Source organism: Equus caballus, chromosome 14, assembly GCF_041296265.1.
Source record: "Equus caballus isolate H_3958 breed thoroughbred chromosome 14, TB-T2T, whole genome shotgun sequence".
Lineage (NCBI taxonomy): Eukaryota > Metazoa > Chordata > Mammalia > Perissodactyla > Equidae > Equus > Equus caballus.
This window is the reverse complement of record NC_091697.1, coordinates 47,559,772-47,582,218: the sequence shown is the minus strand read 5'-3', so window position 1 is coordinate 47,582,218 and position 22,447 is coordinate 47,559,772. Positions and strand designations below refer to the sequence as shown.

The window sequence follows — 22,447 nt, the reverse complement described above, 5'->3', positions numbered from 1 at the left end:
CTACACACAAAATAGAGGAAGACTGGCATAGCTGTTAGCTCAGCAACTATGTTCCTCAAGCAAAAAGAAGATTGGCAACAGATGTTAGCTCAGGGCCAATGTTCCTCACCAAAAAAATAAAAAATAAAAATAAAGCTCCAGAAACCAACCCTAAAGAAATGAAGAGCTATGAATTACCTGACAATAAATTCAAAATAACCATCTTAAAGATGCTCAATGAGCTAAAAGGGAACACAGATAGATAACTAAATGAAATGAGTAAAATTATATATGAATAAAATGAGAATATCAACAAAGAAATAGAAACTTTTTTAAAAAAACAGAAATCAGGAACTGAAGAATATAATTATTGAATTAAAAAAATTCACTAGAAAGGTTCAACATCAGATTTGACCAAGCAGAAGAAAGAATCAGCACACTTGAAGACAAGTCATTTGAAATCATTGAGTCAGAGGGGCAAAAAGAAAAAAGAATGAACAAAACTGAAGAAAGCCTAAGGGACTTATGAGATCACCAAATGGATCAATATACATATTATGGGAGTCCCAGAGGGAGAACAGAGAGAAATGGAGGCAGAGAGCCTATATGAAGAAATAATGACTGAAAACTTCACAAATTTGAGGAAGGAAATGGACATCCAAATTCAAGAAGCTCATTGAACTTGAGAAAAAAGCAACTCGTCAAGGGAGCTCCCGTAAAATCTTCAGTGGATTTCTCAGGAAAAACCTTGTAGGCCAGAAGGAATTGGGATGATATATTCAAAGTGCTGAAAGAAAAAAATGCAAACCAAGAACACTATAGCCAGCAAAGCCATCCTTCAAAAATGAAGGAGAAAAAATTGACTTTCCAAGATAAACAAAAGCTAAGCGAGTTCACCATCACAAGAGATCTGGATTACACTATTCCTCACTCATTTATTTGTTCAACACACACCGACTGAGAGGTTACTATATGTTAAGCACCATCCTAGGTGCTTGAGGCCCACAGTGAAAAAGACAGACTCTGTCCTCCAAGGTCTCACTGGACTAGTGGGAAGGACAAAGAGAGAAGTGGGTGAGTGTCACACCAGCAAATGGAGGCAAAGCATTCCACTAGAGGAAAACCTCAAGGACTCAGGCAAGCAAGCATGAAGGAACAGGTCTAGGGAGACACAAGTTATCTGAAAAAGCCCAATACTTAGTAAGGGGCTTGATAAATGCTCCCCATAGGAACGATGTGAGCAAAAGGGGGCATAGGAGATGTTAGGAGATGAGGCTAGAAGGACAAATAGAGACTAGACTGTAAATTGTCTTCTCAGGCTGAGGAGTTTAGACTTTATCCTGAAGGCACAAGGACTTCTCTTCTAAGACCACCAAGAAACAGGTGCATATTAACAGTTACACACGCAGCACTGACTAAAAGGCTTGTTGCCACTCCTGAATGCTTGCAGACAGTCTCCTATTCCCCATTCTCAGCACAGTGCCTACACTCAATGAGTTCAATGAGCATTTGTTAAATGAATGAATGAACATTAAATTTCTTTACAATCAAAAATATTCAACAAAGAAAATACTTTCCCCTACCTTGTTATATCTCTATGGAAAGGAGATGGAAGCCACATCTCGCGTATGTGTATTGGGGCGGGGGGGTGGGGAGGGGCAGGTATATATAAGCACACTCAGAAAGATGTTCTGAGAAAATTATGGATCCAAAAAGCTGTGATTTGGGTTAAAATAGTTACCATAACCTTTTTACTAGACCTTCTCTCTAATTCTCTAACAACAGTGGCCTCTACATTTAGATAACGCACCCAGTAAAAAGAAAGTCTTCACAACACTTATCTCACTCTCTCTCTCCCCTTCTCCCTCTCTCTCTCTCTCTCTCTCTCTCTCTCTCTCTCTCTCTCTCTCACACACACACACACACACACACACACATACACACACAGAATTATCTTAGCAGATCTGAGGTAAACAGTCTAGGCAAACAGTCAGCCTAGACAAAGCAGCTTCTCCCTCTTAGATTTAAGCCTATTTAAAATGATTTTCTCAAGTAAAACTATATCCTCATGACACTAATCTTTCCTGTCTTTATTCCAGATTAGTCAGAGTAGAATTTTACAGTGACTTTAATATCTAAAGACGAAAACTTGAGCAGTCTCACACTCTTGGAAGAGAGGCACGCTTGAGTCCTCAAGGCAAGAGTAAGTGAGGGACTAATAAAAGTCTGTCTTACATCATATTCTAACCAATATTTCCTCCCGCCACTTTTGGGAGAAGTAAGTGCTCAGAAAAACACTCTCAGGGTTTGCCCACGTATCAGAGAATAAGAGGGCAGTAAAGCGGGGTCATGCCCTTGCCATCAACAAGATGAGAGTTTATCCTATTATATTTTAAGAGTTCCAGAGAAGAAAATGTTGCACTTTTCCTCAATGACTCATTGACAAAGCACATCAGACATTTTCTCCTTCCTACACAAAGCTAACCTAAATCCCTCAGGCTGGATAAGCTTCCATTTAAGCTTCTGTGTAAAACACAGCAGGTGACGCGACATACAGTCTAATTTTAGCTCTTGAAGAAAAAAGAAAGAAAAATGGATGCATGGATAGACGTATGGATGGATGCACAAATGGACAGAGTCGAAATACGAACAGAATCTCTGGACATTAGAATTACAGGTGTTATTTATTTACTTTGTTCTTCTTTTTACTAATTTTCTACAATAAATATGTATTACTTGGCAATCACAAAGAAATATTAATAATAAGGCCCTGAGGATTCTTTTTACATAAATAAAAAGTTATTCTTTAAAAGGCTCTGTGCTACCAAGAACCATTTTCAGAAAAGGTACATGCTACCTTCTGACTCACCCTTCAGTTAAAGTCTCATTAAATCACCTCCTGGCTTTCCTCTTCCACACTATGTTAAACTCAGTTCCTTGCGCCTTTTGTCCTAAGACTCTCCCGCCCCCAATCTTGAAGTGTTCGATGTTTCGTTCGATACATAAGGATGTTCAAGTCTTCCTGCACCTGCCTTTTATCTCTGTCAAGCCTCAAGGAAGGACTGCATCACATTTATGACGTTCTGTACTCAGGGTCACACTTATTCTTCAAAACACTGGAGAGTAACAGTATTATGTATCAGACACTGTATTATCTTCTGAGGTTGCTACTCTTAAAATTGTTTCTCTCTTTTGTACATGAGGAAAAGAGAAATTAAATAACTTATTCGAGGGCATATAGCTTGATGTCATGCAGATTCATTATCTACTGCCTCAAAATCCTACTCTTGCTCCTTTCTTAATGACACAACTATCCTCCTAGTCTATGAGATTAGCAATCTCGGCAAGATATTATATGGTTCCTATTCTAATTAATCCAAACATTCAATTAGTCACTAGATTGCACTTCTTTTACGTCTAACATCCCTCAATAGTCCATGTCACTTTCTCCCTTTCTACTGCTACCTGGGTTTAGCACAGCATTTTCTTTCTACAGGACCAGCACAACTGCCTCCCAGTGGGGTCCTTGTCTCCAGCGTGGACTTCCCATACTACACACTGCCCAAAGTCAGCTTCCTAAGCACACAATGATCTTCTCACTGACTGTTTACTAAGGCAGAGAGAATAAAACCCACATGCTCAGTTGAGATTCATCCATACTGTTGTACATAGCTGTTTTTGTTAACTTTCATTGCTGCATAGTGTTCTACTGTTTAAAAATACTCCAAATTATTTATCCACTATACCAAAATGGACATTTACTATGGACCCAGTTTGGGGCTATTATCAACAGTGCTGAAAAGAAAATACTTATAACGCGTCCAGGTACATATGTGCAGGAGTGCCTCTAGAGGCTCCAGCAGTTGAATATCTGGGTCATAAGACATGCACAGTTTCAACTTGAATAGATAATGCCAAATACTTTTTCTAAATGGTTTTACCTGTATTTTTTTTCCTCGTTGCATCAATTCCAACTGCAATGACTAGCACATGGTAGGAAATCAGTAAAGCATTAGGAACAAAAGAATGGAGAGAAGGAGGGAGGGTAGGGAAGAGGAAAGGAAGAAGCAAAAGAAGGGGGGAAATTTGTAGTAGATCTCAATACTTTCACGAGGGAAAACTGAACCAAATGTCTCAGGACTTCCACCTGCTAAAGTCAGTAGGGGGCAGCCTTCAGCTGGCTGAGAGATAAGCCACCATGGTATCTGGAAAATCATGCTAAGAGGAGGCTCACTCACTCATTCACACAGTGCCTGTATCCAAGTCACATCTATCACTTTGTCCACAGGCGGACATAATTCAACACACAACACAATGGAATCATGACAGAGAAAGCACAGCTCAAATCTAGGAACATCTTTGTGAAAGTGAATGGTAATTTATATAATCAGTCCCCTACTTTTGGGTCATTTAAAAATGTGTTCCCTTCTGGACTTGGGAAAATTAAAAAGTTCAGAGAAAATATGGATCAGGAATTAATCCCCAGAGCATGCAGTCATCAGCTCAGAATCCTCAAAATGGTAGTTTTGGGAAAGCAAAAGCTATTAATGAGATCCCGCCCCTGAATTATTGACCGGTTAGGTATGGCAAATCTTGCCTAATTGTTTTCATGACGGGAATTTAATTAAAGTTTCTTTGAGGGAAAAATAAAGTTTCCACAGATATTCTTATTGTGATAACATCTCAGTTGTAATCATGATGTTTCTGGTATTCTCCTGTAAACACAAGGTGGGGTGGCCCAAAGGAAAGTCAGGGTCTGCAGGTCAGACTGCCTGGGCATGCCCTGTCTAACCCCCTAGGCCTAACACTGCTGTGAGACTGCCTGCTCATACGTGCACTCCACCACGCCAGAATACGTCGTGTCTCCCATTCTATCTTACTAAAGCCATTTATATAACTTTTCCTCCAGAGAACCAATTCAATAAGCACTAAGCAGTTTTCAGCCTTAACACACACATACACACACACACACAGAGGACATGGGCTATGGCTGTGGTCCCTGGAGTCAGGTTATTTGGATTCATACCTCATCTCTAACGTGGAATGGGGACCTGCCCATGTAGGCAAGTTCCTGAAGCTCCATGAGGCTTAGTCTCTGGAAAACTGGGTTAATAATACCAATTTCATAGGTTGCTCCAAGGGTGAATAAGGCAATACACGGAGAGCACTCAAGGTAATATGGGTAAGCATTCAATAAATGTTAGTTAATAATATTGACACCAGGAATAATAATAATAACATCCTCTACTACTACCACCACTACTATTCCCACTTACACAAAGAGAAGCACAGTGTCTGAGAGTTAAATGCCGCCAGTACAAATCCAGCTTTGGTAACCTCCAAAACCACTGTACTTCATTAACTTCTAGGTGGCACTTGATCACTGTAAGCCACTTGGCAATGAGTCTCTCCCTCCCCATTCTGGCATTCAAAGCCCTTGGAGGTTTGAATGAACACCCAGCTTTCCAGCCAGAGTGTCTCCCCCTCTGCTATCACGGGTCACACACTCACTGTCTGCATAACAGCCGTGTGAGACCAAACATCCTGCCAGCCTCTCTGACCTCTGCTCCGACAGCACTCTCCCTCTGAATGGCTTTCTTTTAAACATCCTGGGAATGGGTCATTAACAATAACCCCAAATTATAACAATGGGCAGCAGCAGGGAATGCCGTAACACTAAGGAATAATCAAATGGTGGAATCTCAAGAAGCCGGCAGCCTGGTGCAGCTGGTGCAGGTCTATTTTATAGGGCAGGGTGGCTCCGTTTCTGAAAACACAGTATTTAAAAATTGATGTAATCACAGAAAGTACTTTTCAACAGCCTATTGTGGTAAGGCATTGTTAAGTCCTTTATATACACACATTTCAGTTAATTTTCACAACAATCTCATTAAGTAGGTAATACTAACCCCACTTTACAGATGAAAAAACTGAGGTTCAGAGAGGCGAATTTGCTAAAGTCAAAAAAATAAGCAGCAGGACCACTATTTGAATCCACATAGTTAACCTCACAATCCTAGTACCTAGAAAAGTGCCCAGTCAATGCAAGCTTACTGGCATCCTGAGTGGTGGGCAAAGATTCAAAATATACAACAGTTTGTGAACTGACCCAACTGGAGGCTTGTCTTGGGATACTGGGTACACCAGCACATGCATCCCATTCAGGGTTGGCTTCAAGGACATGTGATCCATGCAGTCGCACAGGGCTCACCTATCAGCAGGGCTACACACTTAGTTGAATGCTCTCCTGTCACTGTTTTGAAATTCTTAACCATTTTAAACAAAGGACTCTGCATTTTCATTTTGCACTAGCCCCTGCAAATTATGTAGCTGTTTCGGATCCTATTTCAAATGCAGGTCTACACAACACTGCCAACTGCCATGTGCCTAGAGAGTTTTCAGAGATGCTTAGGAATGCATGCTTCAATTTAGCTATACCTAATAAAAGCCTGCAAACCCTTGGACTCATAACATCTAATTTTAACAATGTGTCCTCTTTTTTTTTTCTTGAGGCAGATTAGCCCTGAGCTAGCATCTGTCGCCAATCCTCCCCTTTTTGCTGAGGAGGACTGGCCCTGAGCTAACATCCGTGCCCATCTTCTTCCACTTTATATGTGGGATGCCTGCCACAGCATGGCTTGACAAGCAGTGTGTAGGTCCACACCCAGGATCCGAACCAGCAAACCCCAGGCTGCCAAAGCAGAATGTGCAAAGTTAACCACTGCACCACCAGGCCAGCCCCCATAACAATGAGTCCTAAGAAAAAATCTTAAATGATTATAAAACCAGCCTATAAAGACATTTATTACATCATTATTTATAAGAGCAAATAATGGGAAATAATGCAAATACCCAATAATTAGGACACTTAATAAAACATACTAGAATAATTTTATCCAAAGAATACATCTGGACAGCTATAAAAAAATAATTTAAAAGTGACATATTTAATAAGAAAAGACAGTCTCAAATGTAATGTTAAATTAATGTAAAAGTCAGAATACCATTTACGGTGTGATTCCATGTTTGTAAAAATGAGTTTTCTGCAGAATGAGTAAATAAATTGTAGCAACTGCAGCATGCTCCTAACAATGGAATGCTACACAGCAATGGGAAAAGAACAAACCACTGATACACAAGATACAACACAGTACATAGTCTATGATTCCATTCCATGTGAAGATCAGCAATAGGCAAAACCAATCTACAAGGATGGAGCTCAGAATATCAGTTTCCTTTGGGGTCACTGACTAGAAAGAGCACACACCTGAAGAGGGCATGAACATATTCTGATTTTTTCTTATAAGTATTTTGTAACTGTTCTACAATGAACGTGTCATACTTGTTCAAAAAAAGAGGAAACACTTTTAAATATGATAATAAAGAATACTTGGAGTAAGATGCATCCAAACGAGAACTATGTGAGGGCTGGAAGGTTTTCTTATCTTCAGACAAGAGACTGGTGAGTCATCCCAGAGCAGAGCGGAGAACCAAACACAGCGACCCAGGAATTACCCCTAAATTCTGCCCAGCGCTACACCCCTCTGGAGGTGAGACACATACAAAACAGAGCTGCCTCTACCTCCAGCACAGAAAATATCTCAAAATGTAGCTGTAAGTGCAAATCAGCTTATCAATTTTATTTTCTATCTCTTTGCTTAGCACCAATATTAGCCTGGATTCGAAAGACAACAATCAAGCTCCCAGGTGTCAATTCTCAAACTGATGGAGAAGTCAGATCGAAATGATGCGGGGACGGCGAGCCGAAGAGTCGAAAGAAAAGATTTCTTGGACTCTCAAGGTCTGGCAATGGTGCTCTTTTACTTAGAGAATAGTACGGAATAGCATGGGGACAGGACCCATGGGCAGTGAACAGCTGCAGCCATGGGGACAGGACCCATGGGCAGTCAGAGCTCCTGCTGCTGCCCCGAGTTGAGGGTTAGGGCTAAATTTATAAGGCACAGGTACGTGACTTATTTTTACTGGAAAAAGAAAAGATGATGTAAAAAGTCACTAAATGATTTCAGTGTAGATGGGGTCTGGTTACTGTGTGGTCGTATAACTTTAGATATGAATCTGGTCATATAGATCGGCATGTAGGTGAGGATGCCCTGGGTTTCTCTCCCTGGGGCAGCCCTAATTCATACCATAAAAATCCACCGGGTCATATAGTTCGGCATGTAGGCCAGGTCACCTTGGGCTTCTCTACCTGGGGCAGCCTTAATCCACATCACTTGACTAGGTAGATTGTCAGCAGGTTTCTGTCTACTATCTCAAGACCCTTAGGTTATTCTACAAGATAGCAATGTATGGTGGATAAAGTATTATAATTTTTAATATCCAAACTTTTTACATATTCACTAGAGATGCAAAAAGCTAACAAAAAAAAAGAAAGAAAGAAAATTTAACTGGCATCTCTGTTCCATGAGAGCAGAGAGTGCAAGACAATTTTGACACAAATCAGACTCACTGAGTCTCCCTTCTTCCTCCCTTACTTCCACTGAAAATTCCTCTCTTGTATAAATTCAAAAAGGCCCTCATCTGAATTTTGCTAAACTTTTTACAAGAGTGTTTCTGCTGAAAAGTGTTTACTGTTTGCTGGAGAGCCAGATTATCAACTGGTCATGCTTTACAAGATTAACAGGAACTTTGCAAAACATGAAGTTCAAAGGGGTGCCAGGCAGTGTATTTGCTTACCACTGGAACCACAGGGGACTGGCTAGCTATCAGGGGTGCCCAAATCTAGCTGCTCAACACATTCACCTGGAGGCCTTTAAAAATGTGGACTCCCAGGAGCCAGCCTAGGCCCACAAAATTAGAATCTACATGTTTAACCTTCCCCTGAGTCCTGCACTAATACACAACTCAAAACCAAAAAGCAAAGGAGGATGAAAAAGAAAATCAACAGGTATTCACTAAGATATTTCAAAAGCTCTTACGTCAAAATGGCATAGAATGCTCTGTTGGCTAAACATCATTGTTTCCAGTTCAACCATCATCTCCATTTTCAATAAAACAGCTTATGCCACTTTTCAAAGTTAGTACTTTTAAGGAGCCACCCCATTTTGAAAACAGCATTTATTCACCATTAGTTCCAATAACAACTTCCAGTTATCTAGCACCTTACTCCCCAAGTGTAGAACACTCCCATTTATTATCTTATTAAATCTTCACATCACTCTGTGAGGGACTTCAGACCAGCTTTATCCCTTTCCCCAGAGACAAACGGTTGTAAGTGACCAAGCAGCAAAAACCAGAAGAGAAGTCTCTGTATTACTGATTCAACAGTCCCTCTAGGTTGAATTTCCTAACAAATCCTATCAAACTTTCCCAATTTGCACTTGCCCCTCTTGCCATTTCCATCTCTTTCCACCTCCCTCTTCTCATCCCCATTTTGGCCCATAAGAAGCACTATCCACCATTCCTTCAACAAATGGCAACAAAGCATCCTCCAAAAGCCAAGCACTGTGCTAGATAATGGGGGTACAGCAAGATGGGAACACAGGGAAGACCCTGATTAAATGAACACAGACGTAAAAGGCAAATGAGTATTTATTAGAGAGCAGTCTTATCGAGCTAAAAGTAAGGCCCCTGCCCAGAGATCATATTTACACAGAAAAGGCCTTGTTGCTCAGTTTTCTGTAATTGACAGTACGTTCTGCTAATTGTTTGATCACCCACTGGTGCTTTGGAAATCAAAGTTAATATGAGCACAAGAAGTCATGTTTTGGGATGGCCACAGTGGAATTTATTCAGGCCATTAGATAACCACACCTTCAAGCCCTTTATCATTAAGATTGGGGCTTAGAAATAATTCCTAAGTAAGTTAACAAAACCGGAATATTTTACTATTTCAGTGAAAGCAAGTTTGGAGGTCAACTAAAAAGACCTGTGCCAAGCACACGGAAGTCACCAAAGTGTCAAATTTGCTCCTCAGGAAAAAAAAAAAAAAGACTTCAGAGCAGGGAAAAAACGAATACACAAAGGAAAAATGCCCAACAATGCACCCCTGGAAACAGGCAAATTATACGATTTGTGATTCACCAGATAAATACTCAAGACTTGAGATGTTTTAATCCAGAAATTGAAAAGTAAAAAATTCAACATGTTATATATTTTATTTATTAGAATGAAAAATATTCATATGAGTAATTTCAATAATAATGAAAATTTATTGAACTAAGAACAGCTGCTCATCCCATTAATTTAATCTGCGTGTAAAGTCTGATTTTAGCTTTTTGATTCTTTTATCACATTCCAGGAGGAATTCCTTTGATATTTTATAAACGCTGAATCAACATATTCAATGATATTAACACACACGCTACTAGGCTGAGCATTTTCAAACCTCAGAAATAAGGTTTACAAGTATCAGTGGATAAGCAAAAGCTCTTAGACACGGAAAGGTGAAGACATAGGCCATTGAGATGCTCGATGCTGAGTGTGGGAGAATAGACTTGTTACCCAAAAGCAAAAGAAACCCAGTTCTGCACTATCAGGAAGAGAGCAAGTCTCCACTGACGGTGACAATTTAAACCCTGCTTTAAGATAACAGAAAAGTTCTTACTTACCGCAAAAACCCACACAGCTATAGTGAAAGACAGCAGCCCAAGAAAATACTTTTACAAGATGATTATCGTTTAGAAGTACTTGGATAAAGTAAGTGTCCATTATTAAAGCCAAATCAAACGCATTTCAACTATATTCCCACTTAGTACAATAAAAATCTATTATAAGGAAAAGAACCAGAAACTAACAAGCAAATACATTTTAAAGAATAGAAACAAACACAAAATAGCAAGAAATTAAAAAGTGTATCTTGGGGCCAGCCTAGTGGTGTAGTGGTTAAGTTCACACACTCTGCTTCAGCAGCCTGGGGTTCGTGGGTTCAGATCCCAGGCACAGACCTACACACTGCTCATCAAGCCATGCTGTGGCGGCATTCCACATACAAAAATAGAGGAGGACTGGCACAGATGTTAGCTCAGGGACAATCTTCCTCACCAAAAAAAAAAAAAAGGGGTATCTCAGAATGTAAGGTTTCAGAGGGCAGAAACCATGGCTTTTCTCTTCTATCTGAAAAACCTAAAACAGTATACTCCCTTCTCCACTTCCAACAGTAAATCCCTGTGTTCTGCTCTACAGAATAAAGCACATTCCCACAGAGCTGATTTTCAATGTTTTTATTTCAGATTAAGATTCACTTTTCTATTTTCTGATTTGGGCCAAGTGTCCTAAGACAAAGCAATGCATCAGCCCAGCATCTCTGACTCTGGAAACTCAGGCAGCTCCTCAGAGCACCATGCATGGCTTCCCTGGATCTACAACAGCCTCAGTCATAGCATGAACTGAGAACCCAAAATACGGGGGCATTCAGTCCATGACAAATGCTTGCATTGACCCCTGGATGCTATTCTCTCCAGAGCTTAAGTCTCGTGCTGCAACTAAAATAGAAGGGTTCCTACTCCCATGACTCTCGAATTGAGGAGCTCACATCCCCAGAGTTGGTGTGCTGAGGGAACACAAAACCACAACGCGGAACATCTTCCTACAGCGTAATGGTAAATAATTATAAACACTGTTTCTATATTAAAATAATACACACTAAGGATTAGAATCAAAAGTCATGTTGGGGCTGGCCCCGTGGCCAAGTGGTTAAGTTCGCGCGCTCTGCTGCAGGCGGCCCAGTGTTTCGTTGGTTCGAATCCTGGGCACGGACATGGCACTGCTCATCAAACCACGCTGAGGCAGCGTCCCACATACCACAACTAGAAGAACCCACAACGAAGAATATACAACTATGTACCGGGGGCTTTGGGGAGAAAAAGGAAAAAAATAAAATCTTTAAAAAAAAAAAAAAAGTCATGTGAATTTTTTTAAGATGACAATAACAACAAAAAGGTAATAACACTAATCACTAACACTCATTGAACCCTATAGGCAGGCGCTGTTCTAAGCTCTCTCCATGTACTATCTCATTTAATTCTCACAATAACCTCTGAGGTAGGGATATTATCCCCATCACACAGCTGAGGAACTGAGGCTTAGAGAAGTGAATTGTGCAAGAGCATATAACTGCAGTTTCAGAAGAGGGATTCTAACCCAAGAGTCTAGTGAGTTTTTGTGGCACAGGACTTGAGAGAGCCTGTAGAGGCCTGGAGGAGCCAGGTTGGCTGTGTGAATAAAGCAAAACCTGTAGATTGTTGGACAAATGAGCCACATCTGGAAAGACAAGAGACTATGAGGCTGCCTCAGTTCCTGCTGGCTTTCCAGTTCCCACTTCCCTTCGCTTGAGAGGCCTGATCACTGGTACAGACACCCTTGAATTCATTTGCAGAGGAGTTTCCATTACTTCCCAAGCATAACAAAGACAGCGGGCACCATGGCGAAAAGGACACGTGAAGAGGAAAAGAGGTATGCAGGGTCCCCTTCTTATAGGCTCCAATTATTTTTGTTCAGGTGCTCATCCCTCACCCACGCAGCCCATGTGTTTCAGGGGGAACTGACTCCACCCCAGTTCTGGGGCAGATCCTGATTGGCCAGGGTCAACCAGCCCGTATCAGTCCTCTGATCCCTCTTCTCGGTCCCGGAGGGAGCCGGTGATCTAAGCTGACTCGAACACATTCAGGAGGAGGTCTTTCCCCCCACAGTGGGGACCCAGTTTCTCTTCCTCTCACAAGTCTGTTTCCCTCACAAACGTGGACAAAAAAGTATGCTGACTCTAGCTGCTACTGGCAGCCATGAGGAAACCCAACTTGAAAAAATAATCGACTACGCAGGGAAAGGTGGAGCCAAAGAACAACTGTGGAACTACAGCCCACTTGGTTGTGAGATAATACAGTTCCTTATGGAGAGGAAGGCAACGGCACAGATGCTGGAGCCAAACTGCCCAGGTCAGAATCTCTCTCTGACACTTACTGGCCATCTTAACCTCTGCAAGTTACTTCTCTAAGCCTCAAAATGGGATAATAATAGTTCCAACCTCATAGGGTTGCTATGAGGATTAAATGAATATGTATATTAAATGAATATATATACACATACATACATCTATATATATACACACACATATACACAGCTACATATATACACACACAGACATAAATGCATATATCAAGCACTTAGAATAGTGCCTGGCACAAAGTCAACATATATGTGATGGCTGCTATCATCTGAGGCAGGGTGTCTGCTATTTGCTGTGAAAGCAGCCTAACTGATATAGGAAAAGAAATAGAATAAGTACAGGAGGACTTCTCTGAGGCACAGAGTACCAGGCTGGACCCCGGAAAAGTGAGCGAAGTGGAAAAACAACACATCACTCTGTGTTCTGAAAAGGATGTAAATTCCATTCCATAAAAACCGCACAAAGAAAAAGTCCAATGAAGTTAATAAAGGAAGAAACCATAAGAGAAATGCCCAGCTGGGTGATAAGATAGACATGGGAAAGACCGAGGTAGCCCTTGCCCAAGAAGGTGCCGCAACTGCAGAGAAGTCAGCAGGAAACCAAAACCGGATGCATGTGAAAACGACGTAGGGCAAGGGTTAGTCAGATTCTATAGGGAACCCATTCCGAGCCCATCTCTGAATTGAGCTGAGAGGCCATGAGCGGGGCCACAATGACATCTGGTTTCCCATCACACACGCACACCTGCTAACCAACACACAGCACGAAGGTCTAATTTTAGACCCAGCAGCCATGGAAGGTTTTTTTCTTTGAAAAAAATTGTTCATATTTCATCCTCTGGGTGCAGTGGCTAGCCATTACTCACACTGCCTGGCAACAGAGGGGACTGAAAGTAATAATATGTCCTTCTTTCTCTGACGTTCCCCTAAGATTACCCACTCATGTCTGCCTAAAATGCCTTTCTAAATCCCTGTCAAGAGCTAAGGAAACATAAGTTTCCCAGAGTCTGGATCACAGTTTTCATCACCTCATCCCCTACCCAGAAACCTTCATGTGGCTGCTTGTTGCTGAAAGGACAAAACCCATTCTCCATTGCCTGGGATCCAAAGCACTCTACAGTTTGACATAAATCCACCCTTTATAAATGTCTATGTTCCTACATCCCCACTTTGCTCAAGGTGGAGTCCACGATACCTGGATTCACATCTTGGCTCAGCAACTTACTGACTGTATCACCTTGGGTAAGTTGTTTAACCTGGTGCTCAAAACACTGCGGGTAAAGGATCTAGCTTTACCTTGACATAGTAGGTGTCCATAAATATGGGCTTGCTGTGTCAATAACCCAAAAGTGAGTGCTTTAGAGAGGACAAGACTATAACAAACCAAAGAAAGAAAAAAGTATAACTGGTCAAACCTTGATAAAGAGGAATCTGATAATATGTATCAAAATATAAAATGCACACAACCTCTGACCCAGAAACCCCACTTTGCTCCACCTACCTTAAAAGGTCATTGACTGAGCGGGGAAATATGTATTCATAGGGATTTCATCACAGCACTGTTTGTAATAGCAAAAAATTCAGAAAAAATCTAAACGCCAATTAGGAATGAGCCAAGAAAGTTATGTAAACACATATTATTGCTAGGTGATAAAAATGGTTTCCTTTTTTCCCCCAGAACTGTTTAATATTTTTTATAAGATACATGTATCCTTTCTTCCAGAATCAGACTGACTATTTAAAAAATAATTTTTAAAAGATGAAATCTTGCCATTTGCAACAATATGGATTGACCTTGAGGGTATTAAGCTAAGCAAAATAAGACAGAGAAAGACAAATATCATATGATTTCACCCATATGTGGAAGATAAACAAATAAACACACAGATACCAAGAATAGATTGGTGGTTACCAGAGGGAAAGGGTGGGGGGGGGGAGGACAAAAGGGCCAAAGGGACACATTTGCACAGTGACAGATGGAAACTATACTTTTGGTGGTGAACACAATGCAGTCCATGCAGAAGTCAAAACAGAATGATGTACATCTGGAATTTATATAATGTTATAAACCAATGTTACTTCAATAAAACAATTAAATAAAACAAATAATAATAATAGTTTTTTTAAAACACACAAAGGAGAAAGGTTCTGAAGGATGTTTTCTCTGGATCCTCAAGGCCAATTACCATGTTATATATCACTGATGAAGGTTCAGTTCAGCTTTTCAGACCAGCCAATTGCCCACATACGTGAGAAAATTGAGGCTGAAACGAGGTAAATGAAATGACAGATTTTTGTGTTTTTTGCATAAAATCATACAATTCCATCCTTTTAGTACTTCTATGTCCAAAAAAATATATATGCAAAAACCTCTATTCTCTGGTCACAGCTTTTATACTTAATCCCTATGCTCTCTATCTATTCATTAGTTCATGGACACTTGGCTTGTTTCCACATTCTACCTATTACAAATAATGGGCTATGAAGACTCCTGTACAAGTTTTTGTGTGGACATATGTTTTCAGCACAGCGTAGAACTGTTGGGTGAAGGGGTAACTCTACGTTTAACTTTTTGAGGCACTGAAAAACTGTTTTGCACAGCAGCTGCACCATTTACACTCCCACCAGCAGTGTGCGAGGGCTCTGATTTCTCCACATCCTCTCCAACATCTGATATTGTGTCTTTTTCATTACAGCCACCCTAGCAAGTTTAAAGTGGTATCTCATCGTGGTTTGATTTGCATTTCCCTAACAACTAACGATGTCGAGCATCTTTTCACGCACTTACTGGCCACCTGTATAAGGGCACACCTCGGAGGGATTGCAGGTTTGCTTCTAGCTCACTGCAATAAAGCTAACATCACAACAAAGTGAGCAACATGAATTTTTTGGTTTCCCAGTGCATATATAAGTTATGTGTACACTATACTGTAGTCTACTAAGTGTGCAATAGCATTATGTCCAAAAAACAATGTATATAATTTAATTTAAAAATATTTTATTGCTAAAAGATGCTAATCATCATCTGAGCCTTCAGCAGATCAAAATCTTTTTGCTGGTGGAGGGTCTCATAAAAAAAAATTATGTGCAAAGTGCAATAAAGCAAGGAGCAATAAAACAAGGTACGCCTATATCTTTTTGGAGAAATATCTATTCAAATTTTTTGCCTATTTTTTAATTAGCCTGTCTTTTTATTACTGAGTTGTAATAGTCCTTCATATATTTCAGATACTTGACGCTCATCAGACTCATAGTTTGTGAATATTTTTTCCCATTCTCCAGATTGTCTTTTCACCTTCTTGACAGTGTTCATTGAAACACAAAAGTTTTTAATTTTGATGATGTCAATTTTACATATTTTTTCTTTTGGTGCTTGGGTTTTTGGTATCATACCTAAGAAACTGCCACCTAATCCAAGATCTCAAAAATGTACACTTATGTTGTCTTCTAAGAGTTCTATAGTCTTAATTCTTTCATTTAGGTCTTTGATCCATTTTGAGCTAATTTTGTATTTGGCATGAGGTAGAGGTCCAACTTCATTCTTTTGTATTTGGATATCCAGTTGTGCCAGCAACATGTGCTGAAAGAATATTCTTTCCCCATTGAATTGTCTTGGTATATAGCTTTTTAAAATCTACCTTAAATGCTGTATAGCTTGATTGTGAGAGTGGTTACACAACTGTATATGTATGAGTTTGCCAAAACTCACAGAACTGTACACTAAGAAAAATAAATTTTATTTTATGTAAATATCTCAACAAACCTGACGATTAAAAATTCTCCTTTAGAGATGCTGGCCTGGCAATGTAATGGTTAAGTTCGCGTGCTCCACTTCAGTGGCCTACGGTTCACGGGTTCGGATCCCAGGCACAGACCTACACACTACTCATCAAGCCATGCTCTGGCGGCATCCCACATACAAAATAGAGGAAGACTGGCACAGATGTTAGCTTAGCAACAATCTTCCTCAAGCAAAAAGAGGAAGACTGGCAACAGAAGTCAGCCCAGGGCCAATCTTCCTCACCAAAAAAATAAAAATAAAAAATTCTTCAAAGAAACAGTCACATATAGCACATACAAGAGTCATATGCTTCACAAATATTGCAGTACTGTTTGTAATAAAGAGAAACTAGAAACTATCTGCACATCTGTCAAAAAGGAAAAAGCTAAACAGAATGCAGTTTAATTATTGAATACTATGCAACAGTTCAAAAGAAAAAGTTAGATTTTATATATATCAATTTGATGAAATTTAGAAACACTCTATTAAGAAAAAACAACAAGTACAAAATGAGTTACACAGAATGAAAGAATGCATGTAAAAAAGATATACAAAACCATACTATACAGTCCCTGTGAGTACACATCTAAGTACCTAAAGGTATCTCTTAAAGGTCTGGAAGAAGAGTTGGCACACTGATAACACTTAGTGCCTCTGGAGAGGGCAAAAAGGAACCAAGACGGATAGGAAGATCAGAAAGGAGTTGAGCTCTGTCATTTATCCTCCAAAGGAAATCTATTCATTAATTGTGCAATTAAAAATTAATATGTGTAACTTATGAGTTGTAAACAGAGGTTATAAGTATAGAATCATAGCTTTTTAATATATGTGCTCATTTGTGCATCCCTGCACCCAATCTACACACACACGTACATGCACACACTCAGAGGTGATCTTACCAATTTGGATTTTCTGTACTTTCCCGGAAGACAGACTCTTCCTTCATGGATGCATACTGTGTCCACGTAAGGCAGTGACTCCGCATAGCCATGTTTCTTTCCTGAGGATTGAGCCATGATTCCTCTTCTAACTGGATACTAGGTACCTTTAAAATGCTCACCTGTCCAACAGAGGGAAGATGGCTTTCTCAATTTAGGAAGAGAAGGCTACATAAGGACTGCATCTGGAGTTGCTTTTAGTCTTGGATAATTAAGAAGACAAGTGATCCTGACATACAGATGATAGTTCACCAATGGCTTTAAGTCCTTGATACTTAAACATACTACGACCTTACTAAATGCTGGTTAGGATGTGCAAATGGCCCAGGATTTATGCAGGCTGGATAGTCCCTGGCCTGTTTCCCTAACTGCTAAACACTAAGCAAATTATCAGCCTCCTTCGTGTCTCCTCTAGGGCTGGTTATGGCCTTCTTAAATTGATGGATTCTAATTGCACCCATTTATGGGCTCACATGCAGGACAATATCAGGTAAAATAGTTTCTTCATTTTAAACTCTGTCCAATACCTAGAAATGTATGCTTTCCTAGGTAGAAGAGACATGGAAAACTACAAAGGCAGAATTGTACAAGTCAGAGGTGTCCTTAAATTATTTAAGAATTGAGATACAAGACAAAGCTGAATGCCTTTTTAAATAATAGATTCAAAGAGTGTATATAGGGCAAAGGCAGGGTACACACTCTGTGGAAAAAACCAGTAATAATTTGCTGCATACCCTGAAACACATTTAACCATCTGGAAAATAAAAAGTTCATTTTAATTGTCATATCAGCTTTCCTTCCACTAAAGAATGTGACAGAGGCTTAATCCACGATAAGGAAGTAAGAGAAGCCACCATGTTTTTTACATACAGCTCAGTAATATAATTTGCAAGCTAATTAGCAGGAGCCCAGCTGAGTTCTACATCACACACAGAATCATTTCCGGGTTGAAACAGCCATCTGAGACATTTCTAAAAGTACATTTCAGGATGCTCTCCTCTTATTTCCTAATGATTCTAAAAGGACTCTTGTCAATAATCCCTCTACGGTTCAAGCAATGTGATGAAAAATTTCCACTTACCTTTTCCAACAATCACCGGGGTGCTTAAGGATTTCAAAGAAAGAAAAAAATTTGCTATCATGAAGATTTCATCATTAATGCCATTACTTTATAGAAACATACACCAAAAGTCTTACAGAGAGCACTGAGCGTATTATACTCCCTGAAATAACTATTCTCTCTGATAGTGAAATAGAAACTGAATCTTTTATCTTCCTTACCAAAGATCAGACTAAATATTTACCGTCTACCCATGTCTGATCATTCTTACCTAAGAGTCATATCTAACCATGGCTAGATTAGAAAAGATGACCGCTTCATGCAAAATGTCCAGGTAGCTTTAAAATAACTGTAAACCGTCTCTATGTCCACTAAGAGCCCTCCACAAAAGAAAGAGAGACAGAAACAAACAGAAAACAACTATTTCCGGTGGGACCTGTCAAAACTGAGCTTGGATATGCAAGAGCTTTCCCCCTCTGAAAGGCTATGAGGTAGGAGAATGGGGGAAGTTCTAATGCCCCTTTACATCTGAAAATGCTCTTTCCACGACTATTTGAAAACTGCCCAATGTTACACCGAATTCAATTAAATTCTGAAATGAATTTACCTTCCTTAACATTTCTGGAATCACATTCTGACAGATTGCAATCCTCTTTCTGTAGATGATCCCTGTTGACACATCTAGAAACAGAAAATTTTTACACTCAAAAAAAAAAATTTAAGGAAATGAATCTTGTCTTATTGTCAATAAAACTTAATGGCAATTTCTATTTTCTATTGGTAGAATTCCTAAAGAAAATGTTTAACTCAAAATTCAGGGTTCCTGACCACTTTTGTGGGCCAAATCACTCCAAATATATTTATCTGTGATCAAAGAATAAGGGTAAAACAGCTACTCACACTGCATATTCTCAAGTCAACGATAAAACAATCACAAATTGTTCACTGCTCTGGACTATCAATGTCAACACTCCAACGACAATGGCCAATGAGCTCCTGCTCAACTCTAACAAAGAGAATGTTTCAACAAAAAGATGGAGAATCTGACTTTGCCACCTTCTGCACCAAACATGTTTTCAAGCATAGATTTCTGGCTATAAAATTTAAACCTATAATTAATTCTATTAAGCACACTCTTCTCTCATAGGCGAACAGACTCCCTGTGACTGGAACTACTCTGTTTTGGAACGAAGTTTCCAGCATAGCACCAGGGATATAAAAACCACACAATAAACATGATCTGAAAAAGGGAGACTGAGTCAGAGAAAAAGATAAACTTTGAAGTGTTGTCTTTTGCTCTGTGAATTACTATGACTCAATCACGCTCCTACAGGGTTTCTCAAAGCTTTGGCAATAGAAGCCCTGAACCTTGGTGCAAACACCCTGACTGCCCAGAAGCTGCTGATAGGCTGAGAAACTGGTTCATCTCCTCTGCCCATTGGCACTCCTTTGGCCATCTCATCCAATGTTTGGAGCATACAGACTTAAAATGGATTAGCCACTCCTGGAGGCAAAGACACCCCATCAATGATAAAAATTGTAATCAACATTCCTATACCACTGTGGAATATACACATTGTTCTCTCATTTGATCTTCATGACAACGTAAAAAAAGGATGCTTGTGGGTTTTTTTCTTAGATTGGCACCTGAGCTAACATCTGTTGTCAATCTTTTTTTTTTCCTTCTTCTTTTCCCCAAGTCGCCCCAGTACATAGTTGCATATTTTAGTTGTGGATCCTTCTAGTTGTGGCATGTGGGACACTGCGTTAGCGTGGCCTGATGAGCGGTGCCATGTCCGTGCCCAGGATCCGAACCGGAAAAACCCTGGGCCACTGAAATGAAGCACATGAACTCAACCACTCGGCCATAGGGCCGGCCCCTGAAAAAAAGGATTGTTATTATTTTCCCATTTAACAGATGAAGGAACTGAGCCTCCAAGAAGTTAGGTCATGTAGGTAGTAAGGAAATCAAGACTTGAAATCAGATTTCTCTGATGTCAAATAACAAGTTTCTCCCATCCTGAGTGCAAGTACATGAGGAAACGTTCTTTAAAATATATTTACAGAGTTATGGAAGTGCGGAAAATATCCTCACAAGCAAAAGACAGTTTTGTGTTCACTAAGCACAGAGCAGACCTCAGAGTCATGTAATGAACAGCAGCATCTCATTCGTTTTCTCAGAAGGTTGAAGAGCATGTCAGGCCTGGGCCTGGGTGTCTCCAAAGGTTTATACATTGATTATGTGCATCATTATAGCTTCCTGCATGGCCCAGTTCTCAAGTTCAAACATTGACAGTGAACATGCTTCCACTGGAGATGTGAATGACAGAGAACAGTGAAGACTCTTACATCCTAGTCCAGGGGTTGGTACACATTTTCTGTAAAGGGCCAGCTGGCAAATATTTTAGGTTTTGTGGGCCACACGGTCTCTGTCACAACTCAACTCTGCTGTTGTCGCAAGGAAGCGGCCATAGATAATATGTAAACCAATGGGCATGGTTGTGTGCTAATAAAACTTTATTTACAACAAAAGGCAGCACAAGTAACGTCTGTCAACCTCTGCTCTAGTCAATGCTGAACCACATTGCCAAGTACAGTTATGATTCTACAATCTAATCACTTTGTGGTCACATTTCACATATATGCTATTAATCACGTCTATTTTGCCAGCTAGAAAATGATATATGAATATATTATAGGAACACAGGCATGTGAACTTGGGCAAGTTATTTAACTTCCCTGTACCTTGGTTTCTTCATTTATTAAATAAGAGTAATAATAATACTTACTTACCCCATACATTGGTCTGAAGATTAAATGAGTTAATAAGAGTAAGACTGCCTGGTACATATTAAGTACTCAAAAATGTTAGCTGTTACAATTGTCATCAATTATTAACTGAGAAAGTGACAAGAACATATTAGGCAAGACTTCTACTGCTGTAAATGCTGGGTGCTCTTTTCTATCAGTCACCTCAAATACAGAAATATAATATACTTGTTTAAAACATAACTGGCCACACACACACAAACACACATATCTTTACAAAAATCAGTATCACTTAATGACCATCACTGAAGTGAGGTATATTCAGAGAACTTACCTCTTTTTTCCTCCACAATTTTTACAGAGATGACATTTTTATCCATGGGGTTGGGATACTAAATGAAAACACATAAAGAATAATTACCATTCATCCTTTGCCACAGCGAATTATTTCAGTAAACACAGTTATTTGCAGGAACAGTAAAACATTTCCCAAGTAATCTCTAAGGCCAGTTTTCAATCAAGGGTCTTAATTTGACTGCTCCAGACTAGATAAGTGAGATGCTATCATCAACCAGAGCTGTATGAAACCTAGGGAAAGTCTTCTTTAGATGTCTGACCCAGCCCTGGGTGGAGAGGGGGAGGTTAAGTTAATAGATAAATAATACTATTAATACCAAACTAGCCCTACCTAAATCACGAGTGTTCTTTGCGCCACGCACTATGCTAACTGCTTTACGTGCACCATCTTGTTTAAATCCCCAAACAGCTTCTCTCTTGTGACTGGGTCATGTGACTGGGTCATGTGATACCATTATTCCATCTTTCAGAAACGGAAACTGAATAAAGATGAGAGAGCTTAGGGTCACCCAGCTAGTTAGTGGTAGAGCCAGGAAATTGAAGCAGGTGTAATACCTAGTGAATTCCTTCACTACTGTCCTACACCATTGCCTGACGGCTACGTTAGCATCACAGGAGGAGAATCAGAGAAGTAACCTATGCCAGATGCTCAAGAAATAG

General features: G+C 39.9%; 1 protein-coding gene across 1 annotated transcript in view; it reads right to left on the bottom strand.

Moving 5' to 3' along the window:
• The window catches only part of PRELID2 (PRELI domain containing 2), a 74,023-nt gene that overhangs the window by 38,732 nt on the left and 12,844 nt on the right, over positions 1 to 22,447 (bottom strand). Inside the window, exons 2-4 of the mRNA XM_005599332.4 lie at positions 21,765 to 21,822; positions 19,269 to 19,342; positions 17,563 to 17,723 (exon numbers count right to left, since the gene is read on the bottom strand). Coding sequence (XP_005599389.1) covers positions 17,563 to 17,723; positions 19,269 to 19,342; positions 21,765 to 21,822 — 293 coding nt within the window. The remainder of the gene's footprint in view (positions 1 to 17,562; positions 17,724 to 19,268; positions 19,343 to 21,764; positions 21,823 to 22,447) is intronic.